General features: G+C 37.6%; 1 protein-coding gene across 4 annotated transcripts in view; it reads right to left on the reverse strand.

Moving 5' to 3' along the window:
• The window catches only part of OSBPL1A (oxysterol binding protein like 1A), a 217,301-nt gene extending 194,444 nt beyond the window's left edge, over nucleotides 1–22,857 (reverse strand). Inside the window, exons 1-4 of one of the 4 annotated variants that reach the window (XM_081263607.1) lie at nucleotides 22,537–22,857; nucleotides 11,761–11,883; nucleotides 4,029–4,114; nucleotides 3,159–3,233 (exon numbers count right to left, since the gene is read on the reverse strand). In XM_081263607.1, coding sequence (XP_081119733.1) covers nucleotides 3,159–3,233; nucleotides 4,029–4,114; nucleotides 11,761–11,881 — 282 coding nt within the window. In that variant the 5' untranslated portion in view covers nucleotides 11,882–11,883; nucleotides 22,537–22,857. Of the gene's footprint in view, nucleotides 1–3,158; nucleotides 3,234–4,028; nucleotides 4,115–11,760; nucleotides 11,884–22,440 lie in introns of all 4 variants that reach the window. The other 3 variants (XM_081263606.1, XM_081263608.1, XM_081263609.1) reach the window with 3 other exon arrangements.
• Nucleotides 22,858–23,392: the final 535 nt, after the last annotated feature.

Genomic DNA, 23,392 nt, shown 5'->3' on the forward strand with positions numbered 1-23,392 from the left:
AAAGACTTATACAATGAAAACTACAGAACCCTAAAGAGAGATATAGAAGAAGACCTCAGAAGATGGAAAAATATACCCTGTTCATGGATAGGCAGAACTAACATCATCAAAATGGCGATATTACCAAAAGTTCTCTATAAGTTCAATGCAATGCCAATCAAAATCCCAACAGCATTTCTTGTAGAAATAGATAAAACAATCATGAAATTCATATGGAATAATAAAAGACCCAGAATAGCAAAAACAATGCTAAGCAGGAAGTGTGAATCAGGCGGTATAGCGATACCAGACTTCAAACTATACTACAGAGCAATAGTAACAAAAACAGCATGGTACTGGTACCAAAACAGGCGTGTGGACCAATGGTACAGAATAGAGGACACAGTAACCAATCCACAAAACTACAACTATCTTATATTTGATAAAGGGGCTAAAAGCATGCAATGGAGGAAGGATAGCATCTTCAACAAATGGTGCTTGGAAAACTGGAAATCCATTTGCATCAAAATGAAACTGAATCCCTTTCTCTCGCCATGCACAAAAGTTAACTCAAAATGGATCAAGGAGCTTGATATCAAATCAGAGACACGGCGTCTGATAGAAGAAAAAGTTGGCTATGATCTACATACTGTGGGGTCGGGCTCCAAATTCCTCAATAGGACACCCATAGCGCAAGAGTTAATAACTAGAATCAACAAATGGGACTTACTCAAACTAAAAAGTTTTTTCTCAGCAAAAGAAACAATAAGAGAGATAAACAGGGAGCCTACATCCTGGGAACAAATCTTTACTCCACACACTTCAGATAGAGCCCTAATATCCAGAGTACACAAAGAACTCAAAAAATTAGACAATAAGATAACAAATAACCCAATCAACAAATGGGCCAAGGACCTGAACAGACACTTCTCAGAGGAGGACATACAATCAATCAATAAGTACATGAAAAAATGCTCAACATCGCTAGCAGTCAGAGAAATGCAAATCAAAACCACCCTAAGATACCATCTCACTCCAGTAAGATTGGCAGCCATTAGGAAGTCCAACAACAACAAGTGCTGGAGAGGATGCGGGGAAAAGGGTACACTTGTTCATTGTTGGTGGGACTGCAAATTGGTGCAGCCAATTTGGAAAGCAGTATGGAGATTTCTTGGAAAGCTGGGAATGGAACCACCATTTGACCCAGCTATTCCCCTTCTCGGTCTATTCCCTAAAGACCTAATAAGAGCATGCTACAGGGACACTGCTACATCGATGTTCATAGCAGCACAATTCACGATAGCAAGATTGTGGAAGCAACCTAGATGCCCTTCAATAAATGAATGGATAAAAAAAAATGTGGCATTTACACACAATGGAGTATTACTCTGCATTAAAAAAATGACAAAATCATAGAATTTGGAGGGAAATGGATGGATTAGAGCAGATTATGCTAAGTGAAGCTAGCCAATCCTTAAAAAACAAATGCCAAATAACTTCTTTGATATAAGGGGAGTAACCAAGGAGGGGGTAGGGACGAAGAGCTTGAGAAGAAGATTAACATTAAACAGGGATGAGAGGTGGGAGGGAAAGGGAGTGAGAAGGGAAATCGCATGGAAATGGAAGGTGTTCCTCAGGGTTATACAAAATTACATATAAGAGGAAAGGAGGGGTAAGAGAAGAATAATACAAGTGGAAGAAATGATTTACAGTAGAGGGGGTAGAGAGAGAAAAGGGGAGGGGAGGGGAGAGGAGGGGAAGGGGGATAGTAGAGAATAGGATAGACAGCAGAATACATCAGACACTAGAATGGCGATATGTAAATCAATGGAAGTGTAACTGATGTGATACAGCAATCTGTATACGGGGTAAAAATGGGAGTTCATAACCCACTTGAATCAAACTGTGAAATATGATATATTAAGAACTATGTAATGTTTTGAACGACCAACAATAAAAAAAAAAGATATGAACACCTTTGGGGACCATTACTCTGCCTCCTACATAGGGCAAATGGCAAAATAGCCTGATTATCTAATAGGAAGTCCTTAGAAATGAAAGAACCAGAGAAGGAGTAGGTTAGATCCACAGCCTCAGCTTCTAGAAACATCAGTCATGATCAGGAAAAATAAGAGAGCACACTTCAGAAATTTAGAGCAGAGGCAGAAATGAAAAATGCCTTCACTCTGAAAACACTCTCCAGCTTAAACACAGGTCCACAAGTAGAGAGTATAAGTGACCTATGGGACTGAGCATTTGAGACCACTGCTACCCAAACACCGACTAACCACTAAGCTATGTAGATGCAAGGGTGCTGGAAAACTATGCTAACATTAACTGAGCAGAGACATCAGCAGACCAGATGCATTCCAAATTCTACCGATTAAGGTCAGGTCAATTTTTAACAAAAGCAGTGAAAGATCTTTATACTAACAAAGATTCTTTCTGAGGATAGAAATATTCTAAATGTTAAAATGCTGAGAGAAATTAAAGACCTAAAAATAAATGAAGATGAATTTCAGGTCCATAGACTGGAAGATTCAAAATTGTTAAAATGGCAAATCTTCCCAAACCAACCTATAGATTCAAAAAAATAACCTCTATTAAAATTCCAGTAGACATTTTTATAGAAATTGACAATTCTAAAATATATATGAAAATATAAAGTACTGAAGTACTTAAAATAATTTTTAAAAACAAGACTATAGCTGGAGAATTTACACCATTTGATTATTATATCAAAATAATTACAAAGCTACTGCAATAAATTGATGTTAGGATACACATATAGATCAAGGAAAAGAATAGTAAATACAGAAATAAAGCCTTATACTTATGATCAATTGATTTTCATCAAAGTAAAAAGATGGTCCTTTCAATAAATGGTAAACAGATAATAAAATGTGTATCTATTCAATTGAATATCATTCATAAAGAGGGATAAACTATTGACACATGCTACAGTATTACAAGACTCAACCACATTATGCCCAATTATAGAAGCCAGACACAAGTCCATGATTTCATTTGTAAGAAACACCTTTGCCCAATATATTTGGCTTATACATTTTCTCATGGCTTTTTCCAGTTGCTGAGAAGATGGTTATAGCAGAGAAAATAGTGGTGACTGCTCTACCAAATATTTCACTTGTAAACATTGAAATTAGAATGTTTTTCACCTTTCGTCCTGTAAATGCAGCTCGGTGAAGTGGCGTGTCTCCCATGTCGTTCAACACATTCACTTCTGCACCAGCCTAATAAACATGAAAACTTTAGAACATCTTACATATCAAGAAATAGAAAAAAGTAGAATTAATTTTTAGAAATAATTAAATATTTCAAAGTTAGAATAATTGCTAATATTGTTTGGTTGTCACTACTAAAACTAAATTCAATTCATAGTAAAAATAAATAGTAAGTTTCCTGAATGGTAAAAGTCTAACAGATAAGTAGAACAAAAAGGGATTTTCTTTAAAAATCAATACATCTTCACTCAACTTTAGAAGCAGCTATACTGAACAAAGGAAAACTATCTCCAAATACAGTACTAGTTCCTCCACCATAAGGTAATAAGTTTTCAAATTAAAAAAAAAATGCCCCCATTAATTGTACAGAATAAGATACAACCTAATTTCAAAAACATTCATATGTGAAAAATTGTTCAGTGAATTGAGAAATATGAGGTCTCAAATCTCATTAAGTACAGTGCTAAGAGATTCTGACATTATTTTTTAATGTGGGATGTACTTTGGTTATTTTTTCAACTTGTCATGCTTGTAAAACTGAAACTTATATCTTCATTAATTAATATGCCTGCTTTGCCACTTTAAAAAGCCAATAATGTAAAAATCAAATTATTAAAATCACAGAATTTTAATTAATCAAGCTAACCTAATTTATGTTTTTAGTAAAGAAAATTAAGTGTCTTTTAATGATGAGCTATTGCTTTAATAAACTATTATGGTTCAGTTGGCTTTTCTAAGATTTTTATCCTATAATTTCCATAATAATTATTCATTTAGTCATTAAAAGTAAAGCCATAAATAGACCTTCAACAGATCCTGGACCACTTGTCTATGTCCAAAATAGCATGCCAGATGAAGAGGTGTCCAGCCCAAGTTAGACTTACTTCTTCCTAAAAATGGAAAAAGATTTTTTTTTAGATGTTATTTATGTAGTTTTACAACAAACTGAATTTCTGCCAAGAGAATGCAAAGACTAGAACTCACATGATCCAGATGGGTGCCATCTTTTTGACTTGGCATCCTTCTTATGGTTTCAATCTCTAATGTCCTCCAAAATCTCACTGAAGGATTGGTCCCTAGTGCAGCAATACTCAGAGGTGAGCCTTTGGAAGGTGATTGGGTCATGAGGGCTCTGACATTACGAATGGATTAATCCACTTATAGATTCATAGCTTAATCAGTTTTGGGAAAGGGCTTTGTTATAAAAGGGAGCTCTTTCTCTTCCCTTCCTGGCCACCAGGAGATAAGCAGCTTTGCTCTTCCAGATGCTCCTGCCATGACGATCTCTGCCTCCTCACAAGCCCAGAAACAACAGAGCCAAGTGACTGTAGACGAAAATCTCTGAAACTATGAGCCAAAATGAATCTTTCCTCTTTTTAGGCTGTTCATCTCAGGCACTCTGTCACAGTGACAGACCAACACAAGCCTCATCCTCAAAGGGTACTCTGGGAGACACAATGGGTTTACATGAATTACATGATCCGTAAAGTTTGCTGGATCTGGAGTTGAGTCTTTATCTTGTCATCATCTAGCAAAGACTTGGTTCTCTTATCATAACATTTCACAACAAGCAACTCTATTTGAAAACCCGTACCACTGGGCTCGGGATGTGGCTCAATCGGTAGCTCGCTTGCCTGGCATGCGTGCGGCCTGGGTTCAATCCTCAGCACCACATACAAACAAAGATGTTGTGTCCACCGAAAACTAAAAAAATAAATATTAAAAAAAATTCTCTCTCTCTCTCTCTCTCTCTCTAAAAAAAAAACCAAAAAGACAAAAAACCGTACCACTTAAGGAGAGTAGACAGAGGAGCCAAAGGCAGTGGAATCAGTAGAGTATTTCCTGCAGCATGTGGAACACTGTTAGCTCTCTGACTTCAGATAAAAATCTCAGGTAATGAGGATATTGGGTTACCAGAGTGCTAAAGTCCAACAAGATAGCCAGAATCAAAGTTAAAAGCAATGAAATGTCAGATTCTAGCAGAGGAGCAGAAGAGAGGTATGCTGAAAAAACTAAAGCTATAAAAATCAATTTAGGAAAAAGAAAAGATAAAGGGTTCTACAGCATAGAGCTGAGATAGCTCCAAAAGCTTAGTAGAATTTAAATCAGGTTGCAGAGACTATAGTCTGATCAAACTCCCAAAGCCTACCACCCTGGAGGGTCCATCACAGCCCAAGAGCCTAATGCTCCCAGGGGATTACTCCCAAGGAGAAGCCTGTGGTTTAATGGTTAAAGGGGATTATATAACCTCACCTGCATTATACACACTCTCAGATCCTGGACATCAGGTTCTGAACCAGCGGAATCTTCAGTTACCAACCTCAGAGTATCACATCAGGCCTCAAACACATGCCCACTCACCACATACACACAGAGGCATCGGGACTGGAGCTGCCATCAGTGTGCCTGTGAGTGTCTGCCATTTACCCAAACTGCTCCATCTGTTTCCTCTTACATGTGTGCCCCATGGAACATCTAATTACACAGTCAATAAATCCCAGAGCCTCAGTGTGTAGTTCAATGAACATTTCTTTTGCTTTCTATTTGTAAATAAAGCCTAACTCTTCCTGATAATCATAATTTCCCTTTATTCTTCAGATGGAGACTCCCACTCACCTACTTATTTCATTGAAGAGAAGTCATGTAAACCTCCACATCAAAAACCCACTGCTGGGCTGGGGATGTGGCTCAAGCAGTAACACGCTCACCTGGCATGCATGCAGCGCTGGGTTCGATCCTCAGCACCACATAAAAATAAAATAAAGATGTTGTGTCCACTGAAAACTGAAAAATAAATATTAAAAAAAAATTCTCTCTCTCTCTCTCAAAAAAAAAATAAATAAAAAAACCCACTGGTGTCTTTGGTCAATGACTTTTCCACTCACATTGCAAGCCCTCTGAGCCATAATTCTCTCAAATGTGTACTCTGAGGCCACCACCTGCCAGCCTTCTAGTGACTCACCCCTAACCACACAACAGCAGTCTCTCTCCTTACCTTCAATCCTGACACCATCTTGGGGTACTTACTGCCCATTCAAGTATGCTGACTTCTCAGTTCCCCTCATTTCTCACAAACCATTGCTGCTCAATGTCACATACCCATTGCCAAAGCCAAAACTTGGACACCCTGATGAACACAAACACCCCACCTTCCAGCTTCCTCACAGGTATACCCTCATACTAGTTCTCTTATTCTTCTATTTAATCAGTCCCTCGCTCTTTAATTATTTTTCATTCATGTAAATAGCTCCAATATCGACTTCAATAAATCTGGTATGTATTCCTTGGCCCTCTATGTCAACTTTCTTTTTTCCAGCACTGAGAATCGTCTGTCTTTCCACCCAGTGCCTTGCACGTGCTTAAGCAAGTGCACTATCACTAAGCTACATACTCAGTCCTTCATTTATTTTATTTCAAGACAAGAATGGCTTATCTCAATTTGTGATCCTCCTGCCTCAGCCTCCCACATATTAGAATTATAGGTATGTGCCACTGTGCCGAGCAACTTATTAAACTCAGGGGCACTCTACCACTGAATTATATCCCCAGCCCATTTTTAATTTTGAGACAGGGTCTTGCTAAGTTGTTTAGGTTGGCCTTAAACTTGTGATTCTCCTGCCTCAGATTCCCAAGTAGCTGGGTTTATAGGCAGGCCCCACCATGGCCTGGCAATATTTTTTTAATCAATATCCTCGCTTCACTATCTTTGTCATAGCAGCCTAGAAAAAAAAAACACAAAATAAGATAAACATAATAGCTCAGTTTCTCTAGAACCCCATCCAGGTTTCTCACCCAGAGTAAAGAAAAATAATAAAACCCTATTGATTTTGACACCATGAAGTCAAGATTCCATACTTTGGCTAGGCAAACCTTCTAATGACCTCTTCAGATGTCTCTCCTACATTCCATAACAAGTATTTCAATCTATTACTATTCTCCTCAAGCTCCTTTTGCAGGCATCTCAACCCTTAGCAGTGACATCATCTTTCAGCTTAACAATAAAAATAGAAACTTTCATAGAACTTTTTGGGCATCCCAGAAATAAAGCTACCATCTCCTACCTCTATTTCACATATTCTACCATCTTTCCTTCCTGATGTTAAAGACCAATCATTCTTTCTGGATCCCATCCCTTCCTGCTTCTCAAGTATTTCCCCCACCCCACCCCTATTTTTAACCTTTTCCTCTTTAGTTGCTCATAGGAAGGAGCAAGTAAGTAGTCTCTCCCCTCTAACAAGCAAAAACAAACCTTCTCTAACCCCATGCTCATTACCAATCATCCTCCTCCTCCTCACTCTTCCTTCCCATTTTTACTTGCTTTTTTCATTTCATTCCTTCCAATCAAGTACCTATCCACTGAAGAATATGTTCATCTCCCACCATGTCATTTAATCTATCCTCAACTTTTATTTAAAATATTGACAACAAATCACAGGGGCTCTTTTCATCTGCCACTTTGCTGCATCACAGTCTAGTATCAAAGAGGATGGACGGTCCTCCCTGGCTACTATAGCCCTGCACTGGTCTCACAATTCTGGAACTTCCTCCAAGTGGGAAACTATTTGTCTCTAATGAGTTCATTATTGGTAATATCAAAAGTGGTATTTACTGGCCCTCTCCAACTACATTGTTTATATACTGTTGACTTAAAAACAGATTTCCACTTCCAAGTCTCAGACACCTTCTAGGTGGATGATGCAGAGGTGCCTCAAGCTCAGGAAATACAAAGCTGAGCTTGTCCTTCATTCCATGTACTCACATTTACACACAAACACTACCCATTCCCCTTCTCACTTATTTTCACAACTGTCTGCCCTATTATTTACCTAATTTTTCATGGCAGATACCAGCATCACCCTTGGCTGCTTTCTCCTTTTCATACCCCATATTCAATTAGTTCTTTCAATTCTACATCCTAAATATTAATACATCACATATACTTTCCTCCATTACCTCCATTCATTGCATCTGTCCCATCTACTCACAATTAGATCCTCTATTTTACTAAAACAGCCTCTGAACTGGTCTCTTCACATCTAGTGTTTCCAAGTGGGATTCTATATCCAAAAAAATCAAAATTCCAAAATTGTAAATAATTCTGAAAATACTTCAAACATTTTCTATAATTAGTTATCATAGTATTTTAAAACATTCAATGATTAAGAATTACCTCAAATAATAGAACCCTTTATAGAATATTAAAATGCTGGAAAACATCAGCAGATATGATAGGGTAATATTCAAATTACTTCCCATCTGGAGCTCCTAGAAAAATGATAGCACTTCTTAGAAGCATGTGTTGAGACAGCCAATGTAAGTTCTTTTTCCCAAACTTATTTCTTGAAATGACACTCATTTATATGAAGTATACAATGTACACAAATATAAATATTTATTTTTATTTACAAGACTGACTCATATTAGCAAAAGACAGAACCATGAGCACATGCTTATAATAAGGCAGTAGCTATAAGTAATACTAGTTAGATCTTCTAACCCAGACCCTAGATATGTTCACCTTAACCTTCAATTCTGCCTGTCAAGATTTCATTCTCTCACTTTCGACTTAAGCTCAGTAGATTCCTTCCAATAGTATCATCTGTAAATTGATTGTTAAGCTTTCATTCTAACGGAATATATTAATTTGCATCATTTCCTTATATCTTAGGATTTGATTATATAAGTAAAAAAAAAATCAATTCTCACAGGGAAACACTACTTACATGCAGACTTACCCATTCCCTTTAGTAAAGAACTGCACATCATCTGATTGTTACTCCTCTACATAAACCCCTCAAACTCCCCTTAAGACAAAGGCTGACTAACAGGTATAATGAGATGAAATTTTGAAAAAACCATTAACATAAATCTCTCAGTTTTACCTAATTAGATGGTTTTCCACTAATTAGCCTGAGGCAACTATGGATAGGGGAAGAAGGTAGATAGAAAAGGGTCATTGAGGATTTTTAAACATTTTTAGCATTAAAAATAAGCTGGGTTCATGGTGCATACCTGTAATCTCAGCTTCTAGGGAGGATCTTGAGTTTGAAGCCAGCCTAGACAAGTTAGGGAGACTCCATCTCAAAAAAACAAAAAAACAAAACCAAAAAAAAAAAAAAAAAACAACCCTGCAGTAAAGATTGAGAGTCAGTCTTTGTAGAAGGATGCAGAGAAATTTTAAATTACTTTGGCCAACTCAGACTACAGTTTCTAAGCAATTCAGATCATGGTTTCCTCCCAGCTGAGGGTGAAGCCAGGAGATTTGCTGCTCTAGGACATGAGGAGAGTGTGTGAAAAAGGAGTAAAACATCCATAAATCCATCTTAAGACAGCCCTTCCTGGGACAGGAATTAGCCGTAGAAGGAGATGATAAAATAAGCAGGATGTAAGATAATCTGAGAAGATGCTGAGAACAAGCTAGCTGTATCTGAGGTATAATGAAAAGATCACGAGCATGTTACCTATCTTAGCACCCACCTGCAAGATGGCCATGTCAAAGCAATCTCTGTAATGCATGGAGAGGGAAGGCTAACTTTTAACTAAGCAAAGCTACCCTAGGCTGCCACATTTCAATACATTACCACATGACACTTTCCCAAGAGAGGACTAAAAACACAACAGGTAATTTTGGTTTTCAACCTGAGTAAACTGAAGGATGCCTAGACAACCCATAAAACTTATGGATTGGTTGGATGGGTCTGTGGAGGTGTTTCCAGAGAAGATTGGCTTGTGGATCAGTGAACTGAATGGGGAAGACCTGCCCTGAACCTGTGTGATACCATCTAATAACTGTAGGCCCAGATGAAATGAAGAAACAGGAGAAGAAAGAAGGGGAGACTGGGGTTGTGGCTCAGTGGTAGAGTGCTCACCTAGCATGTGTGAGACACTGGGTTCAATCCTCAACACCACATATAAAGAAATAAATAAAGTTATTGTGTCCAACTACAACTATATATATATATATATATATATATATATATATATATATATATATATATCTTTTTTTTTTTTTTAAGGAAAAAGGGAAGCTCTTGAGAATACAATCCTTCTTTAGCTGGTCCATGATAGGGCAGATTCTTCAGCCTTGGACTTGCACCAACAGCTCTCCAGGAGGCTTTCAGGCCTTACTTAAGTCTTGGACTCAGGTTGAATCACTGGTGTGTATCTGTGTGTGTCTGTCTGTCTGTCTGTCTGTCTCTCTCTCTCTCTCTCTCTCTCTCATAATTGAGGCTTTCAGCTTCTTGGACTGAGCATCTACTATTTCCTAATCCTCCAGTCTGCAGACAGCCATTGTGAGACTATTCAGCCTCTGATCATGTAAGCCAACCTAATAAATCCCCTCTTATAATTACACATATTCTATTGGTTCTGTTTCTTTGAAGAGGCTTGACTAATACAAGGAGTGTGGCTGAGCTGAATACAATAAAGATGTGACAAAAGGTGGCTCAGGTGACATAAAGTCAACAATGACCCAGGTAAGTCTCCTAAGAGACAAGGAGTACCACCTGTATCATATGACAGATGGAGAGATTCAAGTTTAGCTTTATAGCTAAGCTTCACTTAAGCTACAAATGCTTAAGGAGCACTAAGAAAACAAGGGTCACTACAGAACCAAAGGCTACCTCACGGATTTGAAGACATCTGTCTCCACTGCACAAACAAAGCAAGGCCCACCTTTACACTTTAAAAGCCAATTTAGGGGAGCCAGTGGGGAGGTGTTCATCAAAAGGACTAAGACTGAAGTACCCCAAATTTAACTTTTAGTCCATCTACCTTGCTCCCAAAATGTAAAGGGGTTTATTAAAATGCTAAACCATTTTAGAGAATAAATTCTATTTTTCTCCACCTCTGAGTGCAAGGCTATAATGTATTTGCAACCTTGCTATAAAATGTACATTATGATTTGGCTGCTACTTACCCAAATAGTTTTATCCTCCTCTCTACCTGCTGTGAGCTCTTGCATATGCAATCTCTCAACTCATACCTTGGCTCATGCTGTTTCTTTTGTCTTGAATCCTTTTACTTCTTTGAATTCACCTGGTTTAATTCCTACACACTCTTAGAACCACTTACTCTAAGAAGCTAATCTTTGAAGTTCAAGTTACTACCTCTCTTCTGGGGCCCCAAAGTACCCACACTTACATATACTGCCAATATTCTGTAATGTAAACAGTCTGATTTATTGATTTAGTAGAACATTCTCAATGAGGGTGGGGATCTCATCTATTTCTGCATGACTATCTCCAAAATATCTTACATGCTGGACACACAAAAATCATTCAGCCCTATTGGCTCAACTTACAGTATCTTCAAGAAGAAAAACAATTATCAGACAATGCATGACGTGGGCTCAACCTTGGAGCCTATAAGGTTTTGGATCCAAAAATATTTTAAGAATGGATCTAGCTTAGAGGGGAGTGGGAATACATTTCACCCAATTTTGTAGGGATTCTTCCAAAGATAAGATCAGTGTTAAGTATATGATAGAGTTGTGTGGATTCTCAAGAGAAAACTATGAAATCCAGTGAAAGTTCACCTTTGCAGTTAATGTCAGCAATTACTTCTTTCCTCTTCACGGTTTCTAACAGCCTTCTTACTTCTTCAGTGTTGCCATTTCTGGCATGGTGGAGAAGCTGTTGTTCTGTTTCTGTGTTCATTTCTAGTTAAAAAAAAAATAACATTGCTATTATCTAAGAACATAATTAGTTTGGGGACTTACCTGCTAATACAGAAAAGGGAAAAGAATCATCCTTATTTGCCACTAATGACAGACACAATGAATTGTGCTGCAGGGCCACAACCTGGCCTTTTGTATTATTATAAAGAAATACATACACATGTGGGCAAGTTTCTTAACTTCTCAAAGCCTTAGTTTCCTCATCTGCAAAATTCAACCAACCTCATGAACTATTATAACATTATACATACAAAAGTATTTTGTCAGATATGTAATATTATATAGTTATTATTACTGCATCAATAACCAGATATACAATTAAAATATGACTAGTCACATAGAAACATTGTGATGTAGTATAAATTAATACTTAAAAACTGTGAAAAAATGAACAGTAAAAATATAAATAAGGACTCTGGAATGAACACACTTAAATTTAAATTTTTTTTCTATTTTCTTACCAAGCCCCAAACTAAACACAGACCCATAACCAAATTTAAAACATATCAGAATGAGCAAATCTTATGAACAGCAATTTCCAGAATAAATCAAATTTCTAATAATCAAATAAATACAGATAAACACAAATGGTATTTATCGCCCACCAGATTAGCAAAAGTAAAAAAAGAAAAGATTAAAATAGCCAATACTGGCATGGACAGAAAATGTGCATGTCTATGAACTGCTAAGATGAATAGAAATTCATAAAATTTTTCATGTTATAGGGAGAGACAACAATTTAGTGATATCAATAAACTTCAAAATGCACATACCCTACTTACTCTACATGGACAACTATTTCTAGGGAATCTATCCTACAAAAACACACCAGATTATCTTATAAGAATATTCACAAAGATCGCATTACTTACTCTCGTGAAAAGTTAGAAACAATCCATGTCCAACAACAGAGAACTGGTCAGAAAAAAATCTCCTGCAGAGGCTAAAAGAGAAGGCCTCTAGGATAGAGGATGGATAACAAATATTGAAGGCATAATTTCAGAAAATAATAGCCCATGCAGAGTTAACAGCAGTACCCCCAATGTTTCTAGTGCTGGCAAGTCAAGCACTTCTCTCCATGAGGAGACTTTAATTATAGTCCCTAAAAGAAAATACATTTCAAGGAGAAAGACAGCAGGAGCTCCCAGCAAATGTCCACACCAAATGAACCTTAAGGTGAAGGGCCCACCTAATGGCCAGTCACTGTGGTGCACAGCTGTAATCCCAGCAGCTGGGGAAGCTGTAGCAGAAGGATCCCAAGTTCAAAGTGAGCCTCAGCAACTTAGTGATTTCATAAGCAACTTAGCAAAACCCTATCTCAAGATTAAATAAATGGCACCCCCTGCTTCCTAAGTTTCCAATCAGTTTTCTAGTTCCCCACTCTTAGATAAGGGCCCATGACCAAGGTCAAGATAACTGAATAAATCTCAAAAACCTGAAGAAAGAGACTATAACCAAATAAAAACAGGAAGAAAAGCAACCTAGAGAAGACAAATTATTCAGAGAAAAAGCTAAAAGTTGAAAATCCTGTAATACCAAAAAATTCTTAAAATTATAGGAAAAAAACACCATTAATTAAAAATAGTGAAAATAAAAGCTTAGCAAAAGAATTGAAAAATAAGCTTGAGAATACCTCCTACAAAATATAGCTGTTGAGAAAATAGAGAAGAAAATATAAGAGAATCAAGAGGATTAGTTGAGGTGGTGGAACAACCAAATGACAGAAGTTTGAGAAAAAGAAAATACAGAAATCAGCAGCACAAAATAATTCAGATAAATTTACAACAATGTAGAACCTACTGAGAACCCAAAACTTCTGGACAATTTCTGGTCTACAGACAAAAGAAAGCCCATTAAAGCACAGCATCATGAAATTTTAGAACTATTATGATAAACAAGATTCTACAAGTTTCCATGAAAAAGAACAAAATTTACTTCTCATTTCCCAATTTTTTAGGAAACTAATGGAGGATATGGCCCAAAATTCACAAACCAAGAAAGCAGAAGACATGAGACACAGGAAATTAATAAAGTAAAATGAAATATTGAAATGTAGCTGGGTGCTGGCCTAGATCTTATCCATACTTGCTGTGTGGATCACATGCAAAATTACAGGTTTTCCACATTTTGCTGCCAAGAATTTTCATTCCACCCCTCAGAAGGGCTCTGTTCCACCTGAACCTGAAAACTAGGGGTTGGCCTCTATGCTCATAAGCAGCCAACTTTCCTTACAAATTCCTGCCAACCAGAGGCCAAGACCTGTCCCCTACTACAACCCTAATAAATAACCACACTGAGTAAGGCCTGTTCATTGACTTCCTTTGAAAAAGCTCACAAAATCTCTGGGCAGACAAAGCAGACTCTCGACCAAAACCTATTTTCAAAGTAAATTTTCCTGTGAAAGTTTTTTTTTTTTTTTGTACCAAGGATTGAACCCAGTGGTGCTTTACCACGGAGCCACATCCCCATCCCTTTTTATTTTGAGACAGGGGCTCGCTAAATTGCCGAGTTCCCTGCTAAATTGCTGGCTTGGAACTCGCAATCCTCCGCCTCTCCTGAGCCACTGGAATTACAGGCCTGCACCACCACACCTGGCTTCCTGAGAGACTTCTATCAGCAACCATATGCTAATCAGCTTTTATAAATAATCCCCTTTGCATTCATTAATGCGTACACTTATTAAAATAACATTTGACTAATCAATTCGAATTTTTAACAATACTTACATTAATTGTAGCATTATATATATATAAGGTTCATCAATAAAGGTTCATTCACATAACTGAATATAAAAACATTAAGTGTCATAAACTTTCTAAAACTATGAAATTGCAATATATTGTTAAATCAAACAAGATTCCATTTGTAGTAGAGATATGTGGCATCATATAATCTCTATATGTACTCTAAACATTCAGAATAAGAATAGGACAACAGTGGCTACTCCTTGTGGTGAAATTATGAGTGATAATAAGGGCCTTTTCTTTCTCCCTTTGTAATGCGGCGGATGGCCCCCAAGGCTTGGCACACAGTAGGCAAGTACTCTACCACTGGGCCACATCCCCAGCCCTAAAAGCCTTTTTTTAATATAATTTTCTAAATTTCCCACAACATAATGGCATTTTTTGTTTGTTTGCCCTCGTCAGTTGGTTGGTTTGTTTATTTATTTTAAAGGCATTTCTTTATAATAGGCAAGTGTAAGTTATTGAAAATTTTAAAAATCTACATGTCTAAATAAATGCACATTTTATCACAGATGATCTTATATGTTTTTAGTCAAGTACGTTAAACTAGAAGTGACTCTAGACTTGCTAGCATACTATATGAGATTTCATTTCATATTCTTATCCTTTAAAGGATTAAACAATATTTGAAGTAAATATCTTTAAAACATACTAGAAGTATTCTACGTTACCTTGCATCCTCACCACCCCAAGATGATAGAAAAAAATATTTTTAAATTCTTCCATTTCTGCAAATAGGAAAAAGATAAATCTATTATCTAAACAACCTCCTATGATATATTAACCATGACCATTGCTCATAGATGCTGGTATTAGGATTAAAGTTTATGTTTCTTGGCTATTTACTAATGGAAGGAACTGCTATAGGCAGGAAGTACCATGATGGATAAGATAGTCAGTCCCTGCTTTCCAGGAACAGGGTAAACATGCAAATGATAATCATATGTGTCAAAATACTCCAATGTATAAGGGACAGTGGTTGCATGAAGAAAAGGAGTCATTAGCTCTTTGCCTACATTAATTATGGAAGGTATTACAGAGAAAATGAAATTTAAACCGGTTCCTAAAGTCATTCCCCAACATCACAAGGGTATACAAGGTTTGTAACCTGTACAACCAGATAAAAAATATAGAAATCAATCAAGATATGGGATAGAAAAGATACAATTTTGGTTGTAGTGAGTTTGAGATTCCTGTGGGAAATGGAAATGCTTATTAAGAAATTAGGTAATAACAGCTTAAGCACAAGAGAGCATCTATACGTTAGAATTTAAACAGTTGGGACTGGGGGTGTAGATCAGTGGCAGAGCACATGCTAGGCATGGGTAAGACCCTCATTAAAAAAAAACAAAACACCAGGAGGAGTTATCACAGGGGTAAAAGGCCCTATATACTGGAAGAGGGGGACAGTGAAGAGGAGCTAAAAAAAAAAAAAAAGACTAAAGGTAGAGGGAGAGAGAGAGTAGAGGGTTATCAGCACAAAAGTATTAGAAGTAGAGAATATTAGCACACTTAAGGGGTGTAAATGGGAATGAAATGACAAGAAAGGGTATGAAGGATGGCACCTAACACTGCCTAGGGGTTTGGCAAATAGAAGGCAATTGATGAAATACTTTTCAGTGGAAATAAGAGGCAGGGGAAAAAATAAATTTTGGTACATTGAAGAGTGAATGGAGAATAAAAAGGAACTAGTTCCCTTTAAAGTAACTTCCTTCTGAAAAGAAGGTGAGGACTTTACTTTTAGGATATTAGATACCTGGGCATGTTTCCAGGGTATGAAGCTTGAACCAGTAAGGAGGAAAACTTTGGCATAAATGAAAGAGGAGGGCTCAGGTGTCTGACATGACATTCACATGAAGCTGCAGTTCCCCTGTCACCATTAGGGCCAGCACCACTTTCGCTATCCCTAATACCACACGAGGAGATGAATCAGTGAACACTGAGTTGAAGGCTACACATTTTAGACATTGCTCTGACCTTTGATGATAAAACCATGTCTTACACTAGAAAAACCCGTAAATGTAATGGGGAAGGCAAATGTACAAATAAATTGCTTTCTATCTTTCTGGAGAGAGGTGTGACTTGCCCCCTCCATTCCCAATCACTCCATTTCTTTGGCTATTCCTGGACTGGACTATAAACTGACCAGAACAAGCATCCTGTGACTATTATGTCCCCATTATATCCCTATCTAACATGGTGCCTCGAACACAGTAGGTAATCAAATATTACCTAGAGCAATCAAATTTCTCCCTAGAATGAATTTACACTTTTTCTTGCAAAAGAAAACTAAGTTTATTTCTAACATGCTATAGGAAATAAAATCATAAAGAAGGGAGAACATTTTAAAATATACTCCAAGATTATTAGAATTATTAACTCCTACTTTGCTTAATTTGATGTTTCTTTATAAAGTATTTAATTTCTGTGACTAAAAATTACATTGATTAAAAAAAATCAAATTCATTTAACATATTTTTTTTTAAAGATTCCAAAACCATGAGAGTTTATTACAGAAAAGTGCTTTGTCTCTGATGTTTAAGCCCAAAGAAAAACACAAGTTATCCCTTAATGAAGCTTGTTAGAATGGGTTTTTGCTATACTGAATATAGTTTTGGTTGGATTTTTTGTTTGTTTTTTGAGTAAGGTCTATGTTGCCCAGGTTGGTCTTGAATCCCTTGAATCCCTGAGGCAGGCTATCCTCCTGCCTCAGCCTCCAATTTACTTGGGACTAGAGATGACAGCCATGGTGCCAGACTTTATCAGTGAACTCAACAGTACTTTTTCCTGATCACTTTGTGGGGATGGTTTTCATTCAGTCTTTTCACATTCACCCAATTCCATGCTCTAACTTATTAATTAGAGAATTTAATGATCATAAGAATGTTTTCAAGGGAAAAAAAAAACTTGACAGAAAACATGGATTTCAAAAACTGGGAGACCACAGAATGTTTTTGCCATGTTTCCTTTCTTCCAAGACCAAGAAGGCAAACTTTTAATTTTAATTTCTTTTTGAAGAAAGCAAATTTACATTTTGTTTCTTTGTGTAGAAAGCAAATTTACAAATTTCTACATTTTATTGTATTTTAAACACTACAAATAACTTAAACTCGCGCTCATACCTGATAATTTTGTGCTGCTGAAAACTCAATTTAGTAGATAAGTTCTGTGATCCCAGCATTTTTGAAATCTTAGCAGAGACTCTAAAACTTTTGGCTTAAAGGGCGATCATGACATGGTAAACTTGGTCAGGAATCTATTTTATAATTTAAATGGTTACTTTTAAGTATAATTTCAAAATCAAAGAATTCTATAGAATCAAAGTAGAAAATTCCTAGATAATTCAAAGATAATGAAGTTCGATAAGAGCTAATTCACCACAACATCAGAAACTTAAGTATTTAACAATGTGTCAGAGTTTTAAAAGTATTTGAAAAGTTTAAAATTCAAAGACATCCAAGCTAAACTTATTCAATCATCCCTGTAATATTTAACTGCACATCATAAAACATAAGTACAGTAGTTCCTCAAACAATTAAACATAGAATTTCCATATGATCCAGCAATTCTACTTCTGTGTCCCCCCAAAAAATTGAAAGGAGGGAATCAAACAGATATTTGAACACTTATGTTCACAGCAGCATTATTCAGAATATCCAAGAGGTAGAAGCAACCCGAAAATCCATTGACTGATGAATGGAAAAACAAAATGTGGTAAATACACACAATGGAATATAATCCAGCCTTTAAGAGAAAATTCTGACACATGCTAGATCATAGATGAACCTTGAAAACATTTTGCTAAGTGAAATAAGCCAGACACACTAAAGACAAATATTGTATGATTTCACTTACAACACAGCTAGTAATTAATAAAGACTAGAGTTGAATAGTGTTCGCCAAGGGCTAAGGGAAGGAAAAATGGGAACTATTATTTAATGATATAGTTTTAGTTTAAATGATGAAAAGGTTCTACATTTAAATGGATTGGGGAGTTTAACAATTCAGAAATCATTAAAACCATATGTAGTGGTTAAAACTTGCACAACTGAGGATGTGGTTCAGAGATAGAGCAACTGCCTAGCATATACAAGTCCCTGGGTTAGAGCTCCAGCGTGCGTGTCTACACACACACACAAGCCAGAAAAAATTCTCAGATACAGCTTTTGTGCTTGATATTAATATAATTTTTGAAATACATCCAACAATTAAAGTTTACAAAAAAAAAAAAAAAACTGTTGCATGTTTAGCACTTCACTCCAAAGTGGTTAGCTGCTTAATGATATGTTTCTTCCTGACATTCTTTTAATACTGGGAAAGTATTAAAAATTAAAGTTACTTTTTAAAAACATAGCAATGACAATAAAATTAATTTCTGCTCTAAATCTTGTTAGTTTGTAGTGAGCAATCTGTAAGTTCTCTGATGTGATCATATAGCTATGTGTGTCACACTCATATACACATACATTCCCACACAAGTATGACATTTGCTTTAACCCAAACCATTAAGGGCACTTTTTGCTTGTTTTAGAAATTCAACATTGGCAGAGATTCATGTGTGATCTGACACCAATTTCAGAATTGAGAAACTGAAAAGCACAAAATTAAAGTTACTTGCCAAATATGATAGTAGAGTAACAGCCAGAAGCTGTAACTTCTAAGCATGAGCTGTGACAAAGCTATATAGTTCATAAAATTCAAATCAGCCTTTAAAATTAAAGGCCACTGATTCTAATATTTGTTCCTATGTGAGCACTGAGGAAGTAAAATCTGAATTATAGTATGTCGTTCCACTTGTTTTTTTTTTTTTTTTGTACAGGGGATTGAACTCAGTGGCACCCAACCACTGAGCCACATCTCTAGCTCTATTTTGTACTTAATTTAGAGACAGGGTCTCACTGAGTTGCTAAGTGCCTCATCACTGCTGAGGCTGGCTTTGAACCTGCAATGCTCCTCGTCTCAGCCTCCGGAGCTGCTGGGATTACAGGCGTGCGCCACCTTGCCTGGGTCCCTCTAGTTTTACAAAGCTTTATTATCTGAAAAGAAATATCCAAAACTCAGCAATTCAAGGAAAACAGCAATTTATAAGAGCTATTTTAGGAAGCATTCACATTGTTGTTTTATAAAGGTTTTTTTTTTTTTTTTTAATAATACAGGTGCTGTACAACTGAACTACATCCCCAGTCCTTTGAGACAGGGTCTTGTTAGGGTCTTGTTAAGTTGCTAAGGCTGGCCTTAAAATTGCATTTCTCTTACCTCGGGCTCCTGAGTAACTGAAAATACAGGTGTATTTTCACAGGTGCACTTGGCAATCAATTTTTAATTCAGTAAAACTTTCCCTCTAAGCTCTGTGCCCTCATTAAGAGCACTGCTCCTCTGGGGGAAAAATGACAGTTGAACTATAATTATAACAGCATGTAAACCATTGAAATCAGCATACAATGTTTATAACAAATTATTGTTCACTTTGTATGTGAACTTTCTTATTCATATTCAATAGTGGATGCCAAATTGACATAATTAGACACCAACCCTATATATTCACTGGTTATTTATAATTTTTCTACATTCAATGACCAGTTATGCATCATAGAAGTTTCTCTTTATAGGGACTTGTTTGCTGTTGTTCTTGTTATTTTTGTTTGTTTATTTGAGACAGGGGTTTCACTGTTATCCAGCATGGCCTTGAAAGCCTGGTCTCAACTGATTCTCCTGCTTCAGCCTCTGGAGTAGTAGCTGGAACTACAGACATGCACCACAACTCCAATCTTTTAAAGGGAAGCTTTAAACACAAAATACACATGTGGTTACTTTCTATTGTCACATGATAGGAAAATGCTCAGTGAAGGACTGCTTTCACTATATAGTGCATCATTTTCTACTTGAAGGTTGATGAATAAGAACTCAGATAAAAATCTATCAGCAAATTACTACAACCTCTTACTGACTGCATTAAAACTTTCTTATATTTGCCCACCTCCTTAGTACTGACAATATGGATATAACATTGATGGGGGAAATCATGTAAAGTGAGAAAAATTCAACATTTCTAGGGATCAAGAACATCATAAAAGACATGTCACCAGGATTGTAAATCGTAAATATATACTATACAGAGTGTGTTGAAACTTTACTGAAAGTAATGAATTGTTGGTATAAGCAGGTTCCTGCATACCCAAAACCTGTACTCTTTCTAGGAACTGCACAGAATTTACAGAGTCAAATTTCTGATAGACACAGCTTAAATTTTCTGATGTTCAATTTCTCACATGCACATACTAGCTTATTGTCTCCTTCAGGTGTTCTCACTTAAGTATATTTCTACTTTGACTTTTTAAGGGAATACTTATGAAGCTTGCTTAACAGTAATGTCAACAGGTTAAGAAATTGCCACAACAGAGTTCCAACTGAAAAGCATGATCAAATACATAGCTGTATCTCTAAGGAGAAAACTTGTAATTTATTTAACAGACATCACTCAAAAGAGATTGGCTGTATTCATAATTTTTGGTGTTAAACAGTATCATTTTTCTTTGATTTAAGGCAATTCTGGGGGAGGAGTGTCTTTAAGATATACAACCTGGCTGATCTGAAACACAGGTCCACATATTGCTACAATACCTGCAAAAATGAGCAGCCTCCAGGGACAAGCATTAGCCATCCACCACAAATTCCTACTGATTCACAATTAGATATCTAGCAATTGTCATCTGATAAAAGACATTCTCAAAGTCCTACATCCAGATACAACTATTTCAGATAAATCTACTCAATTTATGACTGTTAACTCCCATTTTGAATATCATTTTTTTAAACGCTGTTAGAAAATTACTTTGCCTGGGGGAAATGAAAAAAAATTAAATCACTGTTACTGTTTTCTCCCTATAGCCTATGGATAGATTCCACCTGGTAATTTAGAATTGGGGAGATTTAGAGCAGATTTTGTGGCTATTCTCCGATTAATAGAGAGCTTTACAATTTCAGCTGAGGGGTTCAGAACGTATTATCTAGCATACTTTAGCAAAAATTCCAAAGTATCACAGTTAGAATAAGAACACTGACAGACTTCAAGCCAACAAACTATTTTCCAAATGCTAGGTAAAGAGATGAGGATGTCCCAAACTCTATATCCAAAATGCATCTACTACTGTGCATACTTAAATTTCTAGGGAAACACATCACTGGTTTCACAACTGACTTAATTATTCAACCATTCATAAAGCCTGAGAGGTACATTGGGAACATTCAAGCACCCTTAACTTACACTATCTCACTGCGAACAATTCAATTTCACAATATTGTCTGCATAAAAAAACCAAGACACCTGAAAGCTAAGTCAGGATAACCCCCTTTGACATCTCCTGCCAATCATCAGGGCCTCAGGATAAGTGACTCCTTCAGTTTCTATTGTGCAGCTGGGGTCTTTCACGCGGATACCCCTACGATTTTTTCACGTGTGTTGACCCGACCACGCGGTACATAATAAACATGGTCACATGAACAACTCGTGACTTCCATTGTGAATCAATCCTCCCGTTGTTAGAGGGAAACTAAAAGTTACCATGCACACATGAAAGTACCAAGAAAGCACGCAGTTGAAGGCTTGGTAGGTGATGCATGTGGCATCAGCACGAAGTCGCAGCACCTCATAGTGGAAGTGCAACAAATGCCAACAGTTTGTTACTTTTAACAACTTCCTGCAGTGCTGGGGGAGCCAGCCGCCGGGAAGCCGAGATCGCGCTGCGGCATCACGAACCTGACCAGCCTTCGAGACTCCCGGGAGAGGAGCGCTCACCTCCCACCAGGCGCGGGCAGACCACCCGGAGCACGGGACTGGCAGGAACCCGGGGCTGCCTCGGATTCCAGGCGAGGTCGGCCGCGAGAAACTGACCTACGCGGTCACCCAGGCTCCCGAGCTCCTGAGGCGAGGGCCACGACCACAGGCTTTCCGTCTGCCAGCCCCACGTTGTTGAAGCGGCCGTCGCCGACTCTGGCTCGCACTCCTGAGGACCCTACGGGGCCCCGGCGCTGGCCACCCGGCAGAGCTGGAGGCGGTGCGACTCCGCTAGGGGACACTGCCCCTCTCGGGTGCCGGCCTGGAGAGCGGTCGCGCGCCTTCCCGAATTGTTGGCGGCTGGACGGACACGTGACCGTCTCACGGGGCCACGCCCCCAGAACGCCACGCCCACTGTCCGGCTTATTCTGGTCAGGCCGGCTCCAGTCTGGTCGGCTCCCGCACTGCCCGGCCAGCTGTTTCAGGCTTTGTCAACTTTCTTGCTCCTCTCACTACCTCCTGAGGCCAGTACCTGGAAGTCCTACCTGGACCCTACCTGGAAGTCTACAAGAAAGTTGTGGTGTCCGGGGAGGAAGACCCCCAGCTTAAGCAAAATATAAATACTGGATTAATACTCAGCAAGCTCGCTATTAAACAGATACATGGCCCAGCTACCTAGTTGTTGTTTTCTTTTTTGGTTTGGTTGAGGTCTGATCCATGGGAACTTAATTAGCAGTGTAAATTAGCTATACAGCTTTTTCTTTTCATGCTTTTCAAAGGATGGCCTTATAATGCCAAACAGGTATAAACATTTATGGAGGAGTGAGGAATGCATAGAGATAAGGATTTTAAAATTTTCCTTCACTTTCTCCACTAAATAATCTTTCAGACTAGATGCACCAAAGTTCTAGCCAGAGGAGTTAGCACATAGTTTATAATGTGAAGGTTGGAACTTGAGTATAATTCCAACGTC

The sequence above is a fragment of the Spermophilus citellus genome, assembly GCF_964194105.1.
Source record: "Spermophilus citellus genome assembly, chromosome: 12".
NCBI classification, from domain to species: Eukaryota; Metazoa; Chordata; class Mammalia; order Rodentia; family Sciuridae; genus Spermophilus; species Spermophilus citellus.